Source organism: Amphiura filiformis, chromosome 16 (genome assembly GCF_039555335.1).
Source record: "Amphiura filiformis chromosome 16, Afil_fr2py, whole genome shotgun sequence".
In the NCBI taxonomy this organism is placed as follows: domain Eukaryota; kingdom Metazoa; phylum Echinodermata; class Ophiuroidea; order Amphilepidida; family Amphiuridae; genus Amphiura; species Amphiura filiformis.
In genome coordinates, this window is record NC_092643.1 from 21,370,347 (window position 1) to 21,391,652 (window position 21,306).

The 21,306-nt window shown below is 35.0% G+C and overlaps 1 protein-coding gene across 1 annotated transcript in view; it reads left to right on the forward strand.

Moving 5' to 3' along the window:
• The window catches only part of LOC140172488 (FH1/FH2 domain-containing protein 3-like), a 112,633-nt gene extending 98,420 nt beyond the window's left edge, over positions 1-14,213 (forward strand). Inside the window, exon 10 of the mRNA XM_072195635.1 lies at positions 14,125-14,213. Coding sequence (XP_072051736.1) covers positions 14,125-14,213 — 89 coding nt within the window. The remainder of the gene's footprint in view (positions 1-14,124) is intronic.
• The last annotated feature ends 7,093 nt before the right edge of the window (positions 14,214-21,306 follow it).

A 21,306-nucleotide genomic window follows, 5' to 3' on the forward strand; every position in this document is an offset into this window, starting at 1 on the left:
AAAAGAATATTACCTAAGTTTTCAGGGCCGCTGGACCCCCACCGCTAGGTTTTCAATGTTGGCAGGTATGAGAAAGGTATTTTAATTTTAAGCTATGAATAGGTTAGGATACAGAGAAAAAATGGTCTTGTTATGAAAAATATAATATATTCTATAAACTGATAGTGTGATATTTTACTTTTTATCAACATGTCAGTATAAGGAAGTAAGTTTGACATAAAACATGTCTGATTTGCTTAAATTTCTTTGACCACTCTATAGGCTCAAATTATTTATACCAAGTTATCAATTTAGTATTAATTATTTGAGTTGCCCAGCTCTAGAACTGGCTTGGTTCCTCTAAAGCCCTTGAATAGCTTGTGGAGTGCACATGGCTGCGAAACAGCCACTGAGCCCGCCAGGTGTGCAATTGGTTAGTGCCACGGATGGCTTGACACATACACCACTTAACCAGTGCTACCCTGCTCTCTCATCCCCTAAAATTTCGTTCTCGCCACACTTTGATCTCTCCTTTTCCCACCCTCCTTTCCCATATCCAATGTTTATCTTCTTAATTTTCCACAGATATTGTATTGTCTTTTTCTGTTATTCCTGAACAAATCAAACCTTGGAGATATTTTGTAGAAATATATTTGTAGTATGCGACTACTGTGTGAACTGGTTTAGTAGCTTCCGTTTGTAATTTTGCGCAACAATGAGGAACACGTTTCAGTCAAAAATTGTTGTTTTTGTAACTTTAATGTAACACTTTTTCAAACAATATTATCATATGCCACATTTATACATAATTGCTGCAGGCAAAACAGTTGATCAATTTTGTCGATTTCTAGCGTCATTTCCAGTGTGTCTGCAATTCATGCTTTTGAAATGAATGCATAATTGATCATAAGAAAACAAATCTTTAAAAATAATATTTTTGGAAAATAAGGACTATTAGTTTTATTAAAATGAAAATATGATTTGTAATCAAAACATTATATTTTCTCAAGCATAAACAAGAGAAAGCAATCCCTTGTTAATAGTCACTGGGCTGTTCGTGTTGAGATACATACACCCCCTATGGAAGACATGGCCTTAATCTTCCACACAGGGGTGTAGATTTAAAATGGGGTTACCTGAATGAGTGACTGAGTTTGAAATCTACACCACATGAGGAAGGCATGTATACTCAAGCGGCCAAGTTTTGGTTTACAAAATAGGGGGTCTAAATAAGTTTCACTAAGGCCTCGTATCCATAGGCTGTTCCCTTGTTCCGTGTGCCCTTGTTCTGTGTTTACTTTTTCCCATGTGACCTGCCACACAGACAACGAACCGTAGCGGCCACTAAGCAAAACAAAGGTTCGTTGTCTGTGTGGCAGGTCACATGGGAAGAAGTAAACACAGAACAAGGGCACACGGAACAAGGGAACAGCCTATGGATACGAGGCCTAAGACATTTGTGCGCGAAGCGTGCAAAAAATTCAATTACAGATCATTTTTTGCCCAAAATGAAGGTGAATTTTGCTATGTAAATGGCCAGTGAAGGAGAATTTTGCTATGTAAATGGCCAGTGCGCGCGAAGCTCCCGAAAAAAATTCAAAGCAAAAATTCAAAGCAAAGCGCGCAAAATTGTGCAATGTTAGCGTATTTTGGTCTAAAACATGGTGTTTTGGGGCTTAAAAGAAACATGCACATGGCCAAATTGGGGGCCCCCAAATTTGGGGGCCCTGGGCCCGGGCCCATCTGGCCCAATGGTAAATCTGGCCCTGTACTTACACATTTTAACAGTTAAAGTTTGAGGAAATGTGATTTGGGTGTGTCTCATGGATCATAATTGTCATTAATTGTCTCTCTATACACAATTACAATTGCAGATTTTATTGGTGGTGTAGTTTACATAATTTTATTTGGTATTTGATTTAGCATCAGTATGAGCCTCTAACAACACAATATTCACACTAAGTATCATAAACCCTATCACAGAATATGATATCTGGTTTGAGCAGTGTGTTTGAGCTGGCGAAAATTTATCAGATTTTCATAAGTTTCATAAAATGTGCTTTTCAATAGAAAAATGTTGTTACGACTTGAATTTGGTTTCATCTAAATTTTTTACTGTACCACATGAAATCACAATAATGGACATTCTAAAAATTTCAATTGACCATTTCTACGAAATCTGCGAGTGAACCTTTAATAGCATGGACTTGAGACATGCATAACAGTTGTCTTTTCCTGTCACATTATGCAATCACTGCAGTAGTAATGGTCCCTACCTGTCTCACATTTCCTCTAATCAGTTGTCTGGCTTGAATCAAGTCTGTGCTCTTTGTTAACGGGAGTCAAATTCACTATGAGTCACTCACTTCTAGTGGCAGAGTTCATAAACCATCATTTGATTACACTAGGTCCAAATTTGACCTTGGGGTGTAGAGTATGAGTTTTTGTACCCAAATATTCAAAGGTCATACTTTGAATAAACAGGTATGTTAGGGTTAAAGGACTGTGTCCAATAGATGAGACTGTTTGAGGCCCTGGTGAAAATGTTGAGGAAATGTCCTGAATTCAGGAAATGTCATCTTGATTCAGGAAATTGGCTATTTAGAAAGGTTAACAAAATAGTGATTTGGGATTTTTCAGAATTTCTGTCATGTCTGTTGCTATGCGTACATCTGTGCATCAATAACCATGTGTGCCCACAAGATTCAAACAATATTTCTCTTTCATCCAAGAGAACTCTGGATGAAAGCTAAGCCGAGATCTCAGTGATCAATCATAGTTTGTGAGAAATAAAAAAAAGTCAATCAACATTTCTCTTTTCTTGAGCTGTCCTTTCCTCATTAATACATTTTTTTTATCTCTTTATACCTCAGTGAGGTTGGCGAAACGCCTTTATTTTATTTAGTTTATATATCAAGCTCAAAAACTTGCTATTCCACAATATTGCGGCTCAAAAGCCACGACATGTAAATTAACATTATCAAAACATTATGTATAACTTATTACAGTATATTCAAATGAAACTTAAGTTCATCCCAGACATTTTGATTTTCTTTTATAATTGTTGGCACATTTTCTGCATTTGTTGTTATTTCATTCAATCTTTCTACTTCATTAATAAAGAGCATTGGTATAGGAGTAAATATATATCTTATTTTGGCCTTGTAAACTGAAAACGATGCTATAATTAAGAGCAGGTTTACAAAATCAAAATGTGAGTCTTTCTTGTTCCAACCATAAATAATATGTTCTAGAGACACGCTCAAATGTGTGTGTGTCGTAATTAACACGCATTCTTTAAAGAAAATCCAAAATGATGTATTTTCCCTCCATGATATGAAAAAGTGTTCATAGTCCTCACGACAATTGCAGAAACAGCATTCGTCCAATTACTAATCTTCCATTTCAATAGGTTTTTCTTACACGGTATTAGGTTATATAAAAGGTTATATTGAAAGTGTCCAAATTTGTTTCAATTCTATTTTTTATTTTAAAAGTGAAGATTTGTCTCCAAGATGATTTACTTGTATTACAATTGAAGTGATCTTGCCAATATTTAACGCAAATTGGGTCGCATTCTGATGGCATTAAAAGTTTATATATTTGTTTTGTGGATAGCTTTGAAATGTGTAGTTTGGTTTTCCCAACTTGAAATAATCGATCATTGCCCTTTGTTTTGTTGAAATCTACATGATTATTTAAAATTAACGTTTTCCATTCTTTTGGTATTGCTGTCAGTAATGTATGCAAGTTAAAAACATCATTTGGACACCGAACTATTTGTCTTAGCTCAAAAAGAGTTATAAAACGATTATTGATTACAATATCACTTAAGTACATTATACCAGCATCTTTCCACTTCTTAAACATAAGCAACTTATTTCTAAATTTTATGTCATTATTGTACCAGATTATTTGATCATGAAGTACTCTTGCTTCGTGTAAAGAGGCATCAGCATTCTTTTTTTTCAACATAAACCAAGATTTTAGTACCTCTGTGTAGAACTTGGGAATTTTTTCTTTTGTTACTTCCGATACATTAGAGGACTTACATTCCAAATTAAGTACAAAATCTATGCCTCCTATTTGATTAAACCAAAATTTTGCTATTTTTATCCAAATACCATGATCATTTTCGCAAAGTAATCTTGAAATCCATTTAATTTTTAGAGCTCTTATTTGGCTTTGCAGGTCTATCATTTTCAAGCCACCATATTCCATGTATCCCGTTATCGTTGTTCTTTTGACTTTTTCCCTCTTTGAACCCCAAATAAATTGAAAGAGCATTTTGTTTGCTTCTTTTATCACATAATCTGGTACATGTATAGAATATGCACAATATAGTAGTTGTGAAACACCAAAAGTCTTGACAACTGATATTTTACCATAATATGATAGTTTTCTGGCTTTCCATCCGTTCAAAGCAAGTTCCATTTTCTTTAATTTTTCAGACCATATCAATTTATGACATTTCTCAATATCTTTTCCAAAATACATACCTAGACTTTTAATAGGTTGTGTTGACCACGAAATAGTTGTTTGAGGAATGTTAGGGGGACTGTCTCCCAACCAAATACCTTCTGTTTTGTTTTTGTTAAGCCTAATTCCCAGAATCACTAAATTTTTCAATTGCTTCCAATGCTTTCACAACTGATGTTTCATTTCTGACAAGTAAAGTAGTATCGTCAGCCAATTGGACTAACTTAATCTCTAAATCAGACTCATTTCCAATTTCGATACCCTGTATTTGCTGGTTTTGTTTAATATCCCCAGATAAAAATTCTACCGCTATTATGAATAAAAGCACCGAGAGAGGACATCCTTGCCTAATACCTCTAATAACCATGTGTGCCCACAAGATTCAAACAATATTTCTCTTTCATCCAAGAGAACTCTGGATGAAAGCTAAGCCGAGATCTCAGTGATCAATCATAGTTTGTGAGAAATAAAAAAAAGTCAATCAACATTTCTCTTTTCTTGAGCTGTCCTTTCCTCATTAATACATAATCATATCATTCCAAGGAAATAAGCTCAATGACCCTCATCATGCCTCTGTCACACATAGACGGACTGGGTCAACATACATCGCCGTATACAAAAATAGTTTATCCGGTGGCGAAATCACCAGTCTGGCAGGAGATAAGGGGGTTGCAGCCTCACAGGAACATATTTGCAATGATCATTGTTGTTTTGTCTGATTTCCGTTCATTTCTCTATCCGTTGTAGCCGGTAATAATACTGCAGGTGGCCTATGTATGTCCGACATGAATCCATCCCATGTTCGCCATTAATGCATCCATCGCCATCACCAGCGAACCCTCCCGAAGACCTGCAGCATATAAACGAAAGACTTAAGAAATATGCAGGACATTAAGAACCCACATCAGAGTCAGACAACTACCGAACATGTGTATTCTGCACACTCCATTTCAAGTCTTGTAAGTTTTGTGCATGCACAAAACTTGCCGACAGACTTAACGAACATCACCTAACACAAAATGCATTAGGCGGATGATAGGACATGAAAAGAACATAAAAGGAACATTGAAAAACAACAACAGATTTACTAAAATACCATTTATTTCTTTGTCGTAGGGCTGCACTGGCGATGTGTGACAGGGGCATTAAACAAATTTATATGCCCAGCACAATAGCATGTGCAATGATCATTCTTTTGAGTGTAGAAGCATATTGGAGTTACGGAACTACGTCCTAGAGATTGTGAGACACATTTTTGCACACACATTTTTAAAGGGGAGCATGTAGCCCAATTCAGAGGCTCAAGCACTGTGAGCGTTGGTATAACTAATGTCTATTGACAGAGGTTATCATTGTGTTGCTCCCCTTTCCCCAGATAGCAATAATGTCAAAGCAAATTATTTCCACTGCAATTTAACATATATGTACTATCACTGTGTTTATTAAAAAAATTCTTTGGCTTAATCAAATCTTACAGATCTGCAAAAAATGATTCATTTATAATTGACAAACAGACATAACTGTGCCCGAGGAGAATGATGATATGCGGGTAACCGGGTGATTTACTGTTTATATGCTGGAAATATTCAAACAATAATTTTCATCACTGGAAGGATTAAAATAATTTCAGCATTTTAAATTTTTTTATTTAAGTTGTATTTCCTACTTTGACCTTTTGACCCATTACTCATTATAAATCCGATTTTATTGTTGCTATAACTTGGATGCGCATCAAAAGCAGCAAAATTAATGTATCACAATTTACGTTCTGCACTTTTGATAAAAAAGGGTTGCTGCAAAATTATCATCTAAATTATAGCCCAGAGTACAATTAACTTATAATTTTATACAGAGGTCAACGTACGGACTTGTCAATAGCAAAATCATGCTTGTCTTCGTCAATTAGAAAATATGAATTAATATAACATGTGGTATACTGAAGAAGAATTGTACATAATTTTACACAAGGAAAGAAGTGTAATTAGTTTTTACATGTATACATGACAACAAGAAACTTCTGCTTGCTTTGTCAAATCTAAAAATATGACTAAAATCTATTAATAAAACTAACATAAGGCCAAAAAAAATAACATGTATATTGTCCGGGCTTTTTCAAAAATCGGGGAGGGAGGCCCTTATTGTTTGTTATTATATGTTATTTTTTACAATTCATTTCTGTGTAAAATTGCATTTGCAAAGTCTTTATCAACACATCATAAAAATGATGAGGCCCCTGATATTTTGGTTATTTCTCCCAAAACCCTATCCCTAGATTTTAGAGTTTTTGCAATGTGTTTATTGATGATAACCAATAATTTCCTAACATGTCTTTTCATTACAACAATTTTAGAAACAAAATAAAGGAGCAAAGAAAAAAAAGTGACAAAAATATTTGAAAATCTCCCAAAATTGGTGAGGGCAGGGACGATATACATGTTATTATTTCACTTGGCCTGATGTAGTCAGAATTTAACGAAATTATTGGAATGAAGACGAAGTAAGTGTAATTAGTTTTTTCATTTGTATATGTCAATAAGAAAGCTATGCTTGTCTTTCTTTGTAAGGTTAGTATGAATTAATCTAAAAAACTCTGTAAGGAAACAAAATTGTATCAAATTCGTTTACTTAGGTTGGGCCTCAATTAGAGGGAAGGTTGCTGCCCTGCATCCGACCCATATTTTGACAATTAGAATCGCATTGTTAAAATTACATGGAATTCTTTTTTTTAGGTTGGGCCTCAATTAGAGGGAAGGTAAGGTTGATGCCCTTGGCATCCAACCCATATGTTGACAATTAGAATCAAGTTGTTACTTTACGAAATAATGATAATGCAATTTATTATCTAGTAAACTTGGGTTTATGCAATGATCATACAATGATAATGTTTGAAAAAGGTCTACAAAAGGTCTTGTAAATCTTGCTGGTCAAGGAACCTGAAGAATGAGTGAGCTGTTCCATTTGAAATCAGTACACCCCCCATGGAAGACATGACCTTAATCTCCCACACAAGGGGTGTAGATTTCAAATGGAGCTACTAATTCAGGTAACCACATTAAAAATTCCCCCACCCCGTGTGGAATATTAAGGTCATATCTTCCATAGGGGTGTAAGGGTTTCAACTGGAATTGCCCAATATTCCTGCCCATAAAGGACAATCTAATTAGTGTATGTCCATCAATGAACTCAATATCATAAGACATTTGTTGGTTGTATAATATTTCTTTAATTATCTCTCAAATCTAATTGAACAATATTCTTAACCCCCTGAGCAATACCTGCCGATCTAACATTGCCTCTGATTGGTCAATTACATGACATCTTCATTTTAATTACCAATCAGAATGGAGCTTTGCAAATAATTTACCCCAATTTTTTTGTGTGGTGAAATTATTCTTACAATGTTGCTGATTGGTCCAATTGATAATGAAAACTTCTTTTTGGCCAATCAGCAGGTAGTTCTCATAGGGTTAAGCAATTGAAAAAGGAAAGATGCTCCTGCATCCCTATCTCAATAATTCCATAGATTTTATAATTGCATTGATTCAATACTTCTCCCAAGGTTTTTTTCTGTTGAAAAAGCAAGTAAGTTCACTGCAGGACAGCAGTATATTTTATAGTTGTAATTATCATAATGAAGAAGAAATTACTAAGTAGAAATGGATTGGAAGAGAGAGTCATCAGAACAAAATGTATTAGGTATGACAATGAAAATACGAGAAAATCAAGGAGTGTTAGCTGTGATCAAGTAGGTATAGCTTGCATGATATCAGGCTCAAAGCATACAAGCTGCCTTTAGTACTATAGTCCATATACCTTCATCGAGTCAGTAAAGTAAAATCAATTTTTGAGATTTTCTCAAAAATTGTTAATTTTGCAGGAATCTGTTGTGCTTGTTTGATTCTTTGCATCGTTTCCTTTCTGAAAATGTATACTTTTATATACTTCTTATCATTACATTTAGAGATACAATAAAAACAAATTCAAAATTACCGACTCACGATAGATATACAATACTGTAGCAATATAGATTATCGGTGTTCAATGGACTTATGATCCATCTTGATTTTGGATTCAGTTGGGATGTGGGTCTGGCATTCCAAAAATATGCCCCTAATTTTTAATCAGTTTTGTTCAAAATGATGGTAAATTTGCCCAATTCTGGACAATTTTGCTTTAAACAGATGAAAAATTTGGACTGTTACGATTGTTTTGGAGAATAGTTTTGAAGAAAGAAAAAGAAAATATCTTTCTTTCAGAGAACCTGAATGGTCAATTACATGATATAATTATCTGAGTGACCAATTAAAATATAGCTTTTATATCTCTAAGCAAGTTTAAGCTTAGTCCCCTTTCAGCCCTATTGACTATTATTAGCATATTTCTGATTGGCTCAATACATGATTTAGCTCTCTTTGTAACCAATCAAAATAGTTTTTAAATCCAGAAGTTGCAGGTTGAAATCCCATTCAAAGATCATGCTTTTATTACTTGAGGTATTAGGCTGCTCCGTTTAAAATCCACACACCCCCTATTAAAGAATGACCTTAGTCATCCACATAGGGAGTGTGAATTACAAAATAATGGGGTTACCTGAATGGATGACTCCATTTGAAATCCACACCCCCTGTGTGGGAGATGATGATCATGTATTTTGTAGAGGGTGTAAGGAATTCAACTGGAATGGCTCATTTTATGTACTCTATTCAGGCTTAAAAGCAAATAGCCAACACCACTAGCGTATGATTCTACACAATGCACAAATAAAATGTTTGATAGCAGCTACGTGGGTATATAATCTCACTTCTTACTTTCCTAAAACAATATATATCACTCTCAGCACATGTAGAGGAGTTTATTTAAGGATAGATGACCACATCTAAACCACTCATGCGGAGGCTGTCCAGGGTGATTTATTTTAACAAATTTCACTTAAGTGATTCTATTATGAGGCTTACATCATCAACCACTTTGGAGAACAACAACCCATTTTACGGACAATGAAAATGATTTGTTTTTTCTAATAGCAAGGGTGGGCAGAATTAATGGTGAAATGAAAGTAACTATTATTGCTGTCAATGTCGTGTATTTCATTTGATAACTGATGGAAGTGACGTATTTAAAATCTAGAACAGGCGTAGTTGGCACTAGTGTAAATTGTCAGGGTTAGCATGGTAAAATGAATGCAGGAATAAAATGTCCATACAGTAATAGGATGAATTGACACTTTGCAAGGATACCTGGAAACAGAATATGTAATGCAATCAGCCCTGTAAATCAAAGCATAAAAGCCATATTGTAACATTTGCTGATGGAGGATGCCCTCGATACTTTTTTAAACACAATTGTAATGTACTTCAGTAAACTCAGATACCCTGCAAAAATCAAGACTTTAGGTACTGTAGTTTGGTCAAAATCCGAGATTTTGAATAAACTGTCTTAATAAGATGGTTTATTATTACTAGGGAAATGTTAGTCAAATCCCTATGCGATGTTCATTACGTACATGGCGTGCAGAACAGTCATACACACACATCAAAGAATCGTACCATAGCACGACCGACGGAGTAACACACATTGGCGCTGGTAATAAATTCCAATTTTCTTTGTTTGACCTCAGTTGTTCGGCTCAAAACTGACAGTAACAGCTAACATTTTATGGAAAAGTAATACTAATCGATTTTTATGGAAATGTTACAATATGGCTTTAACTGTATCCTGTAATGACCTCACTTATATATCTTAATAATAAGTTTAAACCTGCTGGTAAGCTAACTGATCATATCTTTCACATATGTTAGCAGCTCAGCACAGACAAATATCGATTGAATCTTCCACTAGTCGGCTAAAAGGACATCATCAACTATAGCTTCCAATCACGAGACATCTTATCATATTTCTGATTGGCTCAATGCATAATATAGGGCTCTTTGCAACCAATAAAAATAGTTCTTAGAGGCATCTCGTTTGGATAATCTGTGTGGTGAAATTGTAAGATGTTATTAATTAAGGTTACTTTCGTTTAATTACTTGCAATCCTTTACTAGTTAACACTGTTCATGGGTTTTGTTACAAAGGGACAAGCGAGTGATCAGTCACGTTGCCTGTACTATTGAGGCGATAACCTTTTTCTATTTTTCACTGCTAAAAACTTAGCTTTCCTGTTTGGGTATTTCCGGTTTTCTAGTATGCTAATTGCTAATATATAGGCTATATTCCATAAACATAGGTCTGTGCAGAAAATATCAAAACTTTGGTCAACTTGAAAGGTCTAATAGTTCAATATATTATGCATGCTTGCTCAACTGAGGATAATTTGTAAACCAGTAACTTGCATGGTACAATAAGTGGAGGCCATTTCCAGTCCCGTCGTACAAGGTTCCTGATTGAGGTCAAATCTCTCCCCCCTCCTTGACTGGCTACAGGCCTAAAAATTAGTGTTAAGTTCAATTTTTTGTGTGTGTATGCAGCAACATTGAATTCTCTACATCTCAATGGAACCATGTCCTAATTTTGATGGTGTTTTCACAATATGATAGTCTGCTAAATATTATGATGAATTGAAGAAATGACAACTTATTTGCCATGGCAGATAATATGTTGACTCGCTAGCATCACAATATTCTGGTGATATATACACCATCATATCATGTGATTGGAGATATAAATCAAACCTATGACAGGGATGATCATATGGGATTCACTCTGGCACATACTGCCATTTGGCTATTCCATTCAGAATCCACACTACCCCTGTGGAAGATTTAGGAAATACCTTCCACAGGGGGAGTATGAATTTCAAATGGAATGAACACATTTGCAGCTTCATTTGTAACACACCCTCCCTCAGTGGAAGATTTAGGTTGAATCTTTCTCAGGGTATATGAAATTCAAATAGAGCTGCTAATGTGTTCATTCCATTTGAAATTCATACTCCCTGTGGAAGATATTTGCAATATCTTCACAGGGGAGGGTGGATATTAAATGGAATAGCCCAATCATCGAAGACGGCATCACTTTTCCTGTTTCCGACCTGTAATATACGTTACAAAGGCAAATTTGAGCCTTGAAATCTTATGAAATTACTTAATTCCCATCTTTAAAGCCTTGGATTTTTCAAGCCATTCATCATATTTGTGATGATGCCATGACAACCGTTTACCTGCTAAATAGGGCACTTGAAGATCGCTTGCTGTAGCTCTGAAATTGTGCTGTAGCTAGACTAAAATTGGATCATGTTTGCCAGTGTTTTAACAGTATTTTAATGATGTTAAACCCGTGTGAACAACTAGCTGAAATATAAGCCACTTAGAACTATTTTGATTGGTTGCAATGAAGGATTTATCATGTATTGAGCCAATCAGAGATAACATTGCATTAGAGATCTTAATGCCCTATTAGGATTGGTTGCTCCGATGGTCATATCATGTAATTAACCAATCAGCATTTGGTTTAATTAAGATAATGGATTCCAAATTGACCAGCCTAAATTAAAAATGAAACACCAGTAATCAGTCACAAACTTTCATTACCATCATGGTAACGTTGACATATTTATTAATGATTGACAGAATTGAAGAATTCTGTGATTTTACACCCTTTCAAAATCTGAAAGCTTCTATATATCTCAATTTGTGCCAGTCGGACATGTTTCTGGTCTTACTAAGTTTGTAGCTGTGGTCTGCAGTGACGGTGGCTATCAATTTACCATGCGTTTCCTATATACTTTAGCCTGGAGTGCAGCCATGAATTCAATTGTATTTTAACCGTCCATGTGTCTGAATGTAAAAGCATTTCATTGTAGCTCTCAGCCAAATTGCCAGCGTGAATTAAAATATGGTGGTATTTCATTACCGTGGCTATTGTGTGAAATTGGAAGCCATCAAATGTGATATTGGACATCATTGGGTAGTGTCAAATTAGCAGTCTGATATAGCTGATATAATAAGGAACGTATCAAATTGATTTGTTTTTGCTGGACGGACGTGTTGCTTCTTGTTAGTTGGGTGGTTGAGTTCAGTAATGAAAAGAAGAAATATGAGAATATGTGAAAGTTTGTCAGAAAACTTGCTATTTTCTAATTTAAGTTTTGACAATGTCAGATGAGTTGCCTTTGTTTAAGTGTTGGGAATGGTAGCACTTTAGATGTAGTTCAATAGTAACTGTGATCAGAGGTAGTTCTACAGTAACTGTGATCAGAGGTCAACAGTGACTGTGATCAGTGGTAGTTCAACAGTAACTGTGATCAGTGGAAGTTCAACAGTAAATGTGATCAGAGGTAGTTCAAATGTGATCAGAGGTAGTTTAATAGTAACTTGATCAGAGGTAGTTCAACAGTAACTGTGATCAGAGGTAGTTCAACAGTAACAGTGATCAGTGGTAGTTGAACAGTAACTGTGATCAGGGGTAGTTCAACAGTAACTGTGATCAGAGGTAGTTCAACAGTAAATGTGATCAGAGGTAGTTCAAATGTGATCAGAGGTAGTTTAATAGTAACTTGATCAGAGGTAGTTCAACAGTAACAGTGATCAGTGGTAGTTCAACAGTAACTGTGATCAGGGGTAGTTCAACAGTAACTGTGATCAGGGGTAGTTCAACAGTAACTGTGATCAGAGGTAGTTCAACAGTAAATGTGATCAGAGGTAGTTCAACAGTAAATGTGATTAGAGGTAGTTCAAATGTGATCAGGGGTAGTTTAACAGTAACTTGATCAGATGTAGTTCAATAGTAACTGTGATCACAGCTAATTCAACAGTAACTGTGATCAGATGTAGTTCAACAGTAACACTGATCAGAGGTAGTTCAACAGTACCTATGATCAGGGGTAGTTTAACAGTAAATGTGATCAGAGATAGTTCAAATGTGATCAGGGGTAGTTTAACAGTAACTTGATCAGAGGTAGTTCAATAGTAACTGTGATCACAGCTAATTCAACAGTAACTGTGATCAGATGTAGTTCAACAATAACACTGATCACAGGTAGTTCAACACTACCTATGATCAGGGGTAGTTTAACAGTAAATGTGATCAGAGGTAGTTCAAATGTGATTAGGGGTAGTTTAACAGTAACTTGATCAGAGGTAGTTCAACAGTAACTGTGATCAGAGGTAGTTCAACAGTAACAGTGATCAGTGGTAGTTCAACAGTAACTTGATCAGAGGTAGTTCAACAGTGACTGATCAGGGGTAGTTCAATAGTAAATGTGATCAGGGGTAGTTCAATAGTAAATGTGATCAGGGGTAGTTCAATAGTAAATGTGATCAGGGGTAGTTCAATAGTAAATGTGATCAGGGGTAGTTCAATAGTAAATGTGATCAGGGGTAGTTCAACAGTACTGGGATCAGAGGTAGTTCAAAAGTAACCATGATCAGAGGTAATTCAACTGTAAATGTGATCAGTGGTAGTTCAATTTCAAACATCACTGCTACAACATATGCTCTATATGTTGCTATATTATGTACAGGAAGATATCTTCAGAATTGACATTCTTTTCTGAAAGATCAACTAGAGGAGTAATTTATACAGGACAATCAGATCTACCTATGTAAGTAAATAGATTGGCCAACATTGCAATTAAATTTGTAACTTCCAGCAGGTGTTGCACTTTTCTTCCATCACATCGTCTACATCAATTCTCAATATTTTTTGTCTTGTTTTTGTTTTTTACAGTACGTCGGACACTGAAGAGTGGATTGACAGAAGCTGAAACTAAGGCCTTAGGACTAGCACCAAAATCAGGATCAGGTATGGACATCTAAAGCAGTGATACAAATCAAGCAATCGGTGGAGCAAGAAACAAGCAAGCAGTTCATCAATCAAGCAGTACATCCATCACAACGAGTCTACAGAATCTAACATGGTTGAAGGCAAGATGTGAATGAATATCAGTAATGAAAGTATACAATCAGTTGGACATTGTATACCGCTATGGGCCATAATGATCTCAACCCCAATGGCATAGGTCAATGACCTTCATTAAACAAGCAAAGGTCAAATTTTGACCTCAAGTTGTGTAACATGAGTTTTGTACCCAACTCATCCAAAGGTCATTCTTTAAGTGTAGAAGCATATTGGGGTTAAGGAACTGTCCTAGAGATTGTCATTTTTGAGATGCAAGTATAATGTAAGCAAACAGTGGTTTAGAACTTGTAAGCAGTTAGCAATTTATCACACTGTGTCTACCACCAAGGTATGAACATTATGCCAAAATACTCTCATTTCGTATGGCATAATAACTTCTATTTTTCAAAAAGTTAACCTAGAATTGTGGAGACCCAACCCATTTAAATGTTATTGTGTCTCCCCAAAGGTTGATACGTTTTAGGTTATAACGATACCATATAACATCATATGGTTTTCTGTTTTGTGAAGATATACCAAATCTATTTTTATGCAAACCAAGAAGTGAGTGCATGGTGATACCATTTGTTTCCATCCCCACTTACCTACACATTTTGCTAGGCTCACAACAGTAAAAACCTTTTAAAATGCTATTTATATCAAGTATAACACTAATCTTTGATTCGCCAAATACCAAATTTGTTTGAATCCTTTTCAGATAGTTTGTTTAGCTTTTAAAAATGTCTAAAATGACCTTTTGATTTTAGTGCTAAGAAGAGGTGATAATTGTTTGAATGACTGCCAATCTTAATGCCATGTTTTTGATATGGCGGAGGTTGTTTAGAAAAACACTCTTTAGTTTTTGAATTTTGCATTCAATAACAAGCATTGGCTTTCAGAGGATGTTTGTGAGGACTTGACCGCAAGTTTTTGAAGAAAAAAAACCACCATGCACAATGACCCTATGCCCTTCATAAAGCCTATAGTATACCAACAGTCGTAGGAATGCATTGGACAAGTTTAGTAAAGGATTAATTATATTTAAATGATTTATCCATATATGGAAACATGCCTGAGTCCAAGTACTGCATAAACTGCTTTCGCAAATAACCTTCGCTGGAAGAGATCCGGTGTATTGTTACAAACAAACTGAAATTGTAAGGAAAATCATGTGACAATTACAAAAAGCCATTCTCTAATGCACAGTGTGCAAACATGACTCTCTCATTGCATAATGATTGAAGATGTTTTTATTTACCACCAGAGCTCATCAAGGGAATCAAATATACGGATCTCAAATCAAATTAGGTTTAATTTGAGTCAGTAATTGCATAATGCTATATTGTTGGTGAAAGGATGAAGTTAAAATACCAAAACTTTGATGGAATGTTTGTTAGTAATGAATGTTCTTTTGACGTCACAGTGCTACTTAAGCTACATCTAACCATTGACGAGTGTACTGCATATAAATAGATCATCTGCTGCTTGCTTGGAAATAAAATGTTACGGAATAGAAACTTGTACATGTGGCTTAGTTTAACTCAGTAAATTTCACACCTCTAAAATAAACTCAGATCACACATTAGATTTCAATTGCCTGAAGCAATGTCAATGGGTTTGGCTAGGCCTCGCACATTATCTACATTTTAACCGTCTCCGACACATAATTTGGGTGTAAAGGATACCACATTACTCTTTATTTATTGAGTAATCAATGTTTCAGTTGTGGCCTTTCACCATAACTTGTTAACCCACTGAGTACTACCTGCTGATATAACATTGCCTCTGATTGGTCAATAACATGATACCTACACTTTAATCACCAATCAGAATGGAGCTTTGCAAATAATTCACCCCAATTTTTTATGTGGTGAAATTATTCTAACAATGTTGCTGATTGGTCCAACTGATAATAATAACTTCTTTTTGACCAATAGGCAGGTAGTTCTCATGGGGTTAATATGGAATCTACCTTACCTGTAAAAACGACTATAGTTAATCCTCTGTTAAGTCATTAAATTAAACAATTAATACCATTTGTGAGATCAGCGAATGAGCGTAAATGTCCTCAATTGTATTCTGAGTTACAGTGTAAAATGGGCATGAAGGTCGTATTCATAGGTACTCAATTGGGTGCTACGTGTACCTCATTTAATGAGATACACGTAGCACCAAATTGAAATACCTATGAATATGACCTTCATGCCCATTTTACACTGTAACTCAGAATACAATTGAGGACATTTACGGCTCATTCGTATGTACGGTCACATTTAGTATTTATACACAATCAATTATAAACCTTTTTGCACATATTTTCATTCATGATCAGCCTGGAGAAATATAGATTGAATTAATAAAAGTGAATATTTATAGTATGAGAAAAAAATTGAGAAGTAGACTGCTATATGTTAATTATGACTCAATCGTATTAGTTAATAATGCAGTGTGATAGATAAGGGAGAGTAGAGGGTTGCTAACAAGTTAAACAAGTGTCATGTCAAAATAATAGACCATCAAACATAATGACACCATGTAATGACAGTGGTAGGTAGGGTGCCTTAATTTGCATTCAAAGTAATGACCAACGTAAATCCTGGACATATAGGTGCTCTAGACTTTATCCAACAGAGATGTCAACCAATGTCACTATATTGGGTACACGTTTGGAACTTTTGCACAAAACACATTTTACTTAACAATGGCAGAAACAACTTTTAAGAAATCCCAAAATAAAATGAAATTGCACCAGCTGTGATACACACAAAATGACACTTGCAAAAGCAGAGCATTATCTAGGAAGGTCTGATGACTTTTTCTCAGGTCTGGAGGGCTAACTAGCTTAGTTGCTCAGAATAGGGCAGCATAATGTAGCAACCCTTAACGAGAGAGCGAGATGAAGTCTGTATATCGTGGTGATTTCATTAGTTATCGCTGATGTTTAGATTTCATAGTCTAGTAGGTACTATGTCAGCATAGAATGAATAGAATGGTGATAAGCAAAAACAGATCAGGTCTATTTACAATCATGAAAAGTCGTTTAGTGCTCTTAGAGTTAATTAATTACATATATTAGTTACATTAATTGTAGAAATAATAGTTATTGTAGAATAATGCTTATTGTAGAATAATGCCACAGATTAATTACTAGTACACACCCATCTCTCCTCCTCCCCCTCCCCACATGCACCAGTTTAACATGTTTTACACAAATTTGTTAACTCTTGCCATACTAAATGGTATTTTCAGGTATCATCCAAAAATCAGTTCTACCAATTTCATTCAAGCCTTAAGTCAAATTTTAATTTGGTAATCCGTTGCCAAATATTATAAAATATTATTAGTAACAACTGACAGGAAAACCACAAAGTGAAGATGTAAAATGAAACAAAACTCACTTACTGTCTTAACCACTTAAATGTGGTGTTCTATTGGGGGATTCAATGTCATCATATGACTTTCGTTCAATCTTTCTCCATTGTCCTAAAAACAATGAATTTGGCTGAATCCAATTAGGTGTAAGTTAGGACATGTGTAAACATTACAAATATGCCCCCAAAAAAATCAGGTTTTAAAAATAATTGACCAAAACTCATTTTAAAAGATCATACATTATGGCTTTAAGGACAGTGTAATTTTATCAGTCTTACATGAAGGAAGATTATACATACATTATAAACTCCTGCACTTTCTAACAAATATTATATGCATCAAATGAAATATAGGTTCGCTAATGGCTATATATATTTGTCAAAAATAGTTTTAACGTTTATGTTGCCAAGTGCTTAGCGGTGGATATAATGGTCATTGACAAACCAGTAGCAGTAGTGCGGTAATTTATATGGACCTCAACCGGCTCATTTACCCAAGGAAAGTACACGTAATGAATGAATTGGATGACTCCAAGTGAATGAAAAAACTAAATTTAGGTGAACAATTGCGCTTTAATGACAATATACACAGTGACATGTCATCTGAGCATTTGTTTCTTACGATATTTTGTTCGTGCAGAGTAATATTTGATTTTTATTCCTGATGATATTGACTTATTGAAATTAATATCCACAGTAGCTTTTTCTGGGAAACAATTGATGATGAAAGTGATGTTTCCCATGTGACTATACATAATCAAAACAAAAAAGTTATGAACAATAAAGGCGTTGTTTATTGATATCTTCTTTATTACTATGTAACATTGATGCAGAAAGGGGAAGGTAATGGTATCATGTTTTCATATTGGGCTATTCCATTTAAAATCCACACTACCCCTGTGGAAGATTATGGAAATATCTTTCACAGGGGGAGTATGAATTTCAACTGGAATGAACACATTAGCAGCTCCATTTGAATTTCATATACCCTCTGAGAAAGATTCAACCTGAATCTTCCACAGAGGGAGGGAGACTTTCAATTGGAGCTGCTAATGTGTCCATTCCATCTGAAATTCATACTCCCCCTGTGGAAGATATTTCCATAATCTTCCACAGGGGTAGTGTGGATTTTAAATATAATAGCCCATTGTGATTTTTCTGTTTACAAATTTTGAGTTTGTTTGCTCCAGAGGTGTTTGATATGAGTAGCAAAAATTTGTATAACAATGCACCATATACTTCCGGTGATGTTTACCAATTTTGCCCACATTTTTGTTCACACCATCTAAACAAAACCTATCTCAGACATGAAATTTTACTGGGGTAATGAAAAATATATAAGCTTTCTTCTGATACCAAAATCTAAGTTTTGATGAAAAATTGTGCAATGAGGTTGTTGATCTGGTCACACACCTTTAAGGTGTGCGTTCCACTTGTATGACATGGGTATATGTTATATTGTGCCAGGTAGAAAAGGCAGCTTTGTGTATGTAATCATGATCCTCTTGAAATTTGAGAAGGTAAATTGTAATCCTGAAGGTAGGTTTTCCTGGTAATTGAATTATTTTAAAGGATAAGATTAATTGATTAAGAATGGATGAATCAGAGTTAGTGTTTATAATGAAGTGTGTGTGGTAATGGTGTTAGTCAGTGTTATATAGAGGGCTCACCACTGCCTCACCTTTAAGTTTTGGCAAACATCAGATTTTACTGACAAACTTTTTCAGAAAGAAATTCTATTTCAGTAACACATAGCCTTATCTCCATATAAAACACCATGAGGCAGTGCACTGAGCCCTCAATGCATAGTTCATACCACGAACCTTTATCAACCAAGTGCATCACATTGTCACCCTTCCTAAGATGACAGACACCCTTTACTCTCTCCACGCGGAGGTCGACTGCAGACGACAGGTTTCAAATTTTGTTTAAATATTTGGAATCAGCATGACAAATGCATTAGAATGAGTACAAACAAGCCTAGTATTGGTTCAGTGGTTCTTAAGATAGATCTTTGTATTTTGAGAAAATATCTCAAAACTTGGACTTTTTATGTTGAAGCCTATGGCTAGCATGCAGAGTATTAAACTGTGTCCTTTCCTCATGGCGCTATTCAAAACATTGAGTCATGTTATCTCCTCTTCAAGTATGTTTTTATATCAAACTTGATGAAATGTCCTTGTCAACAACATAAATAATGTGAAAACCTTTCGTTTCTTATATACTAAATCAAATCATGACAAATTATTACAAATTAATGCTTTTGTTATATACTACTAGTGCCATACTTGCCTTAATCTTGCATTTATAATCATATTTGCCTATTATGAAATTTCTAACTATATTTAAAATGTAATTTAACTGCATCTTTTGTGATTTTATCAACAACAGAAAAAAATCCAACTCAATTTGTGTTAAATCGATAAATCCTTTGCAATCGGTTGTATGCCGCACATAGGTAGTATTTGTCATCTGTTAAACATTGCATGGACGTATAATATGAATTGGTCTCAATGCATTTATCATCATGACATGTTTAGTGTGCCATGTTTGTATATTTTCTAAACAAGAAAGTCAGAGTTAGTAGTCTGTAAGCCAACATGCTTGTATTGTATGCAATAAGAACAATAATGGCTTAGTTGTGATACAGTGGTATTTTCGTGGAATTTTCAATCCAGGATACAACACTGTATGTGCTTAAGAAGCAGAGTATATACTGTTGTGCACTTCAATAATGCCAGATCATAGTAATTCTAATCGATGATAGTGATAATCTGTTTGCAATGAGATAAAGTAAAAGTGTTTTTGCCAATTTCAAACAATGGTTATATTAGTGAACTAGAGTTCATATAAAGGAATATCAAAATGCAGATTCCTGATATAAAATTCATTTCAAAATTTTACTTTGAATATATATGTAAGCACAGAATGAACTTCTTTGAAACCTTGAAAATGTTGGGTTTCCCGCTTTTTAATATGGTATGTGGTGTTATTGTCAAATACCTCTTTTAACAGGTGTTATAATTCCTGAATGCTTTATTATGCACCTGTCACGCCTATTGTTATATCCTGGTAAAACTATGAAGCTCTATGAGCTGAAATAGTCTCAACCAAATGGCATAGGTCATTGACCTCCCAACAATCAAAGCTCAAAATTTGACCTCAAGTTGTGGAGTATGAGTTTTTGTACCCAACACATTCAAAGGTCATGTGTGAGTGTATAATATATTGGGACTTAAGAACTGTGTCATCATAGATGAGCATGTGTGATGCCCTACTGAGGTGAATGCCATATATGTCATTGAAGTTGTTAGATGTGTAGTAGGCATGATCTGGTATTATAAGTTAAGTGATGCCTTAAGGCAAGCAGTATATTTGTGTACAGCCATTTTTTTCTTCTTCCAACGCATCATAGTCCAATTAAGAAACATAACGTTACATCGTATGGTAGATTGGAACTTCAGATGATAAGTATTAAAACTGCCACAGGGCTGCAGCGTTTGTACATTAAGCTAGAAGTGAACAAATAGCAATATCAAAATATTGAAGGAAAAAAATGAGAAAAAGAAGTATACATTTCCCTTCCAGAGATAAAAGCAATTTTTTTTTACAATTTATTACTAACGGCTTGGTAGTTATT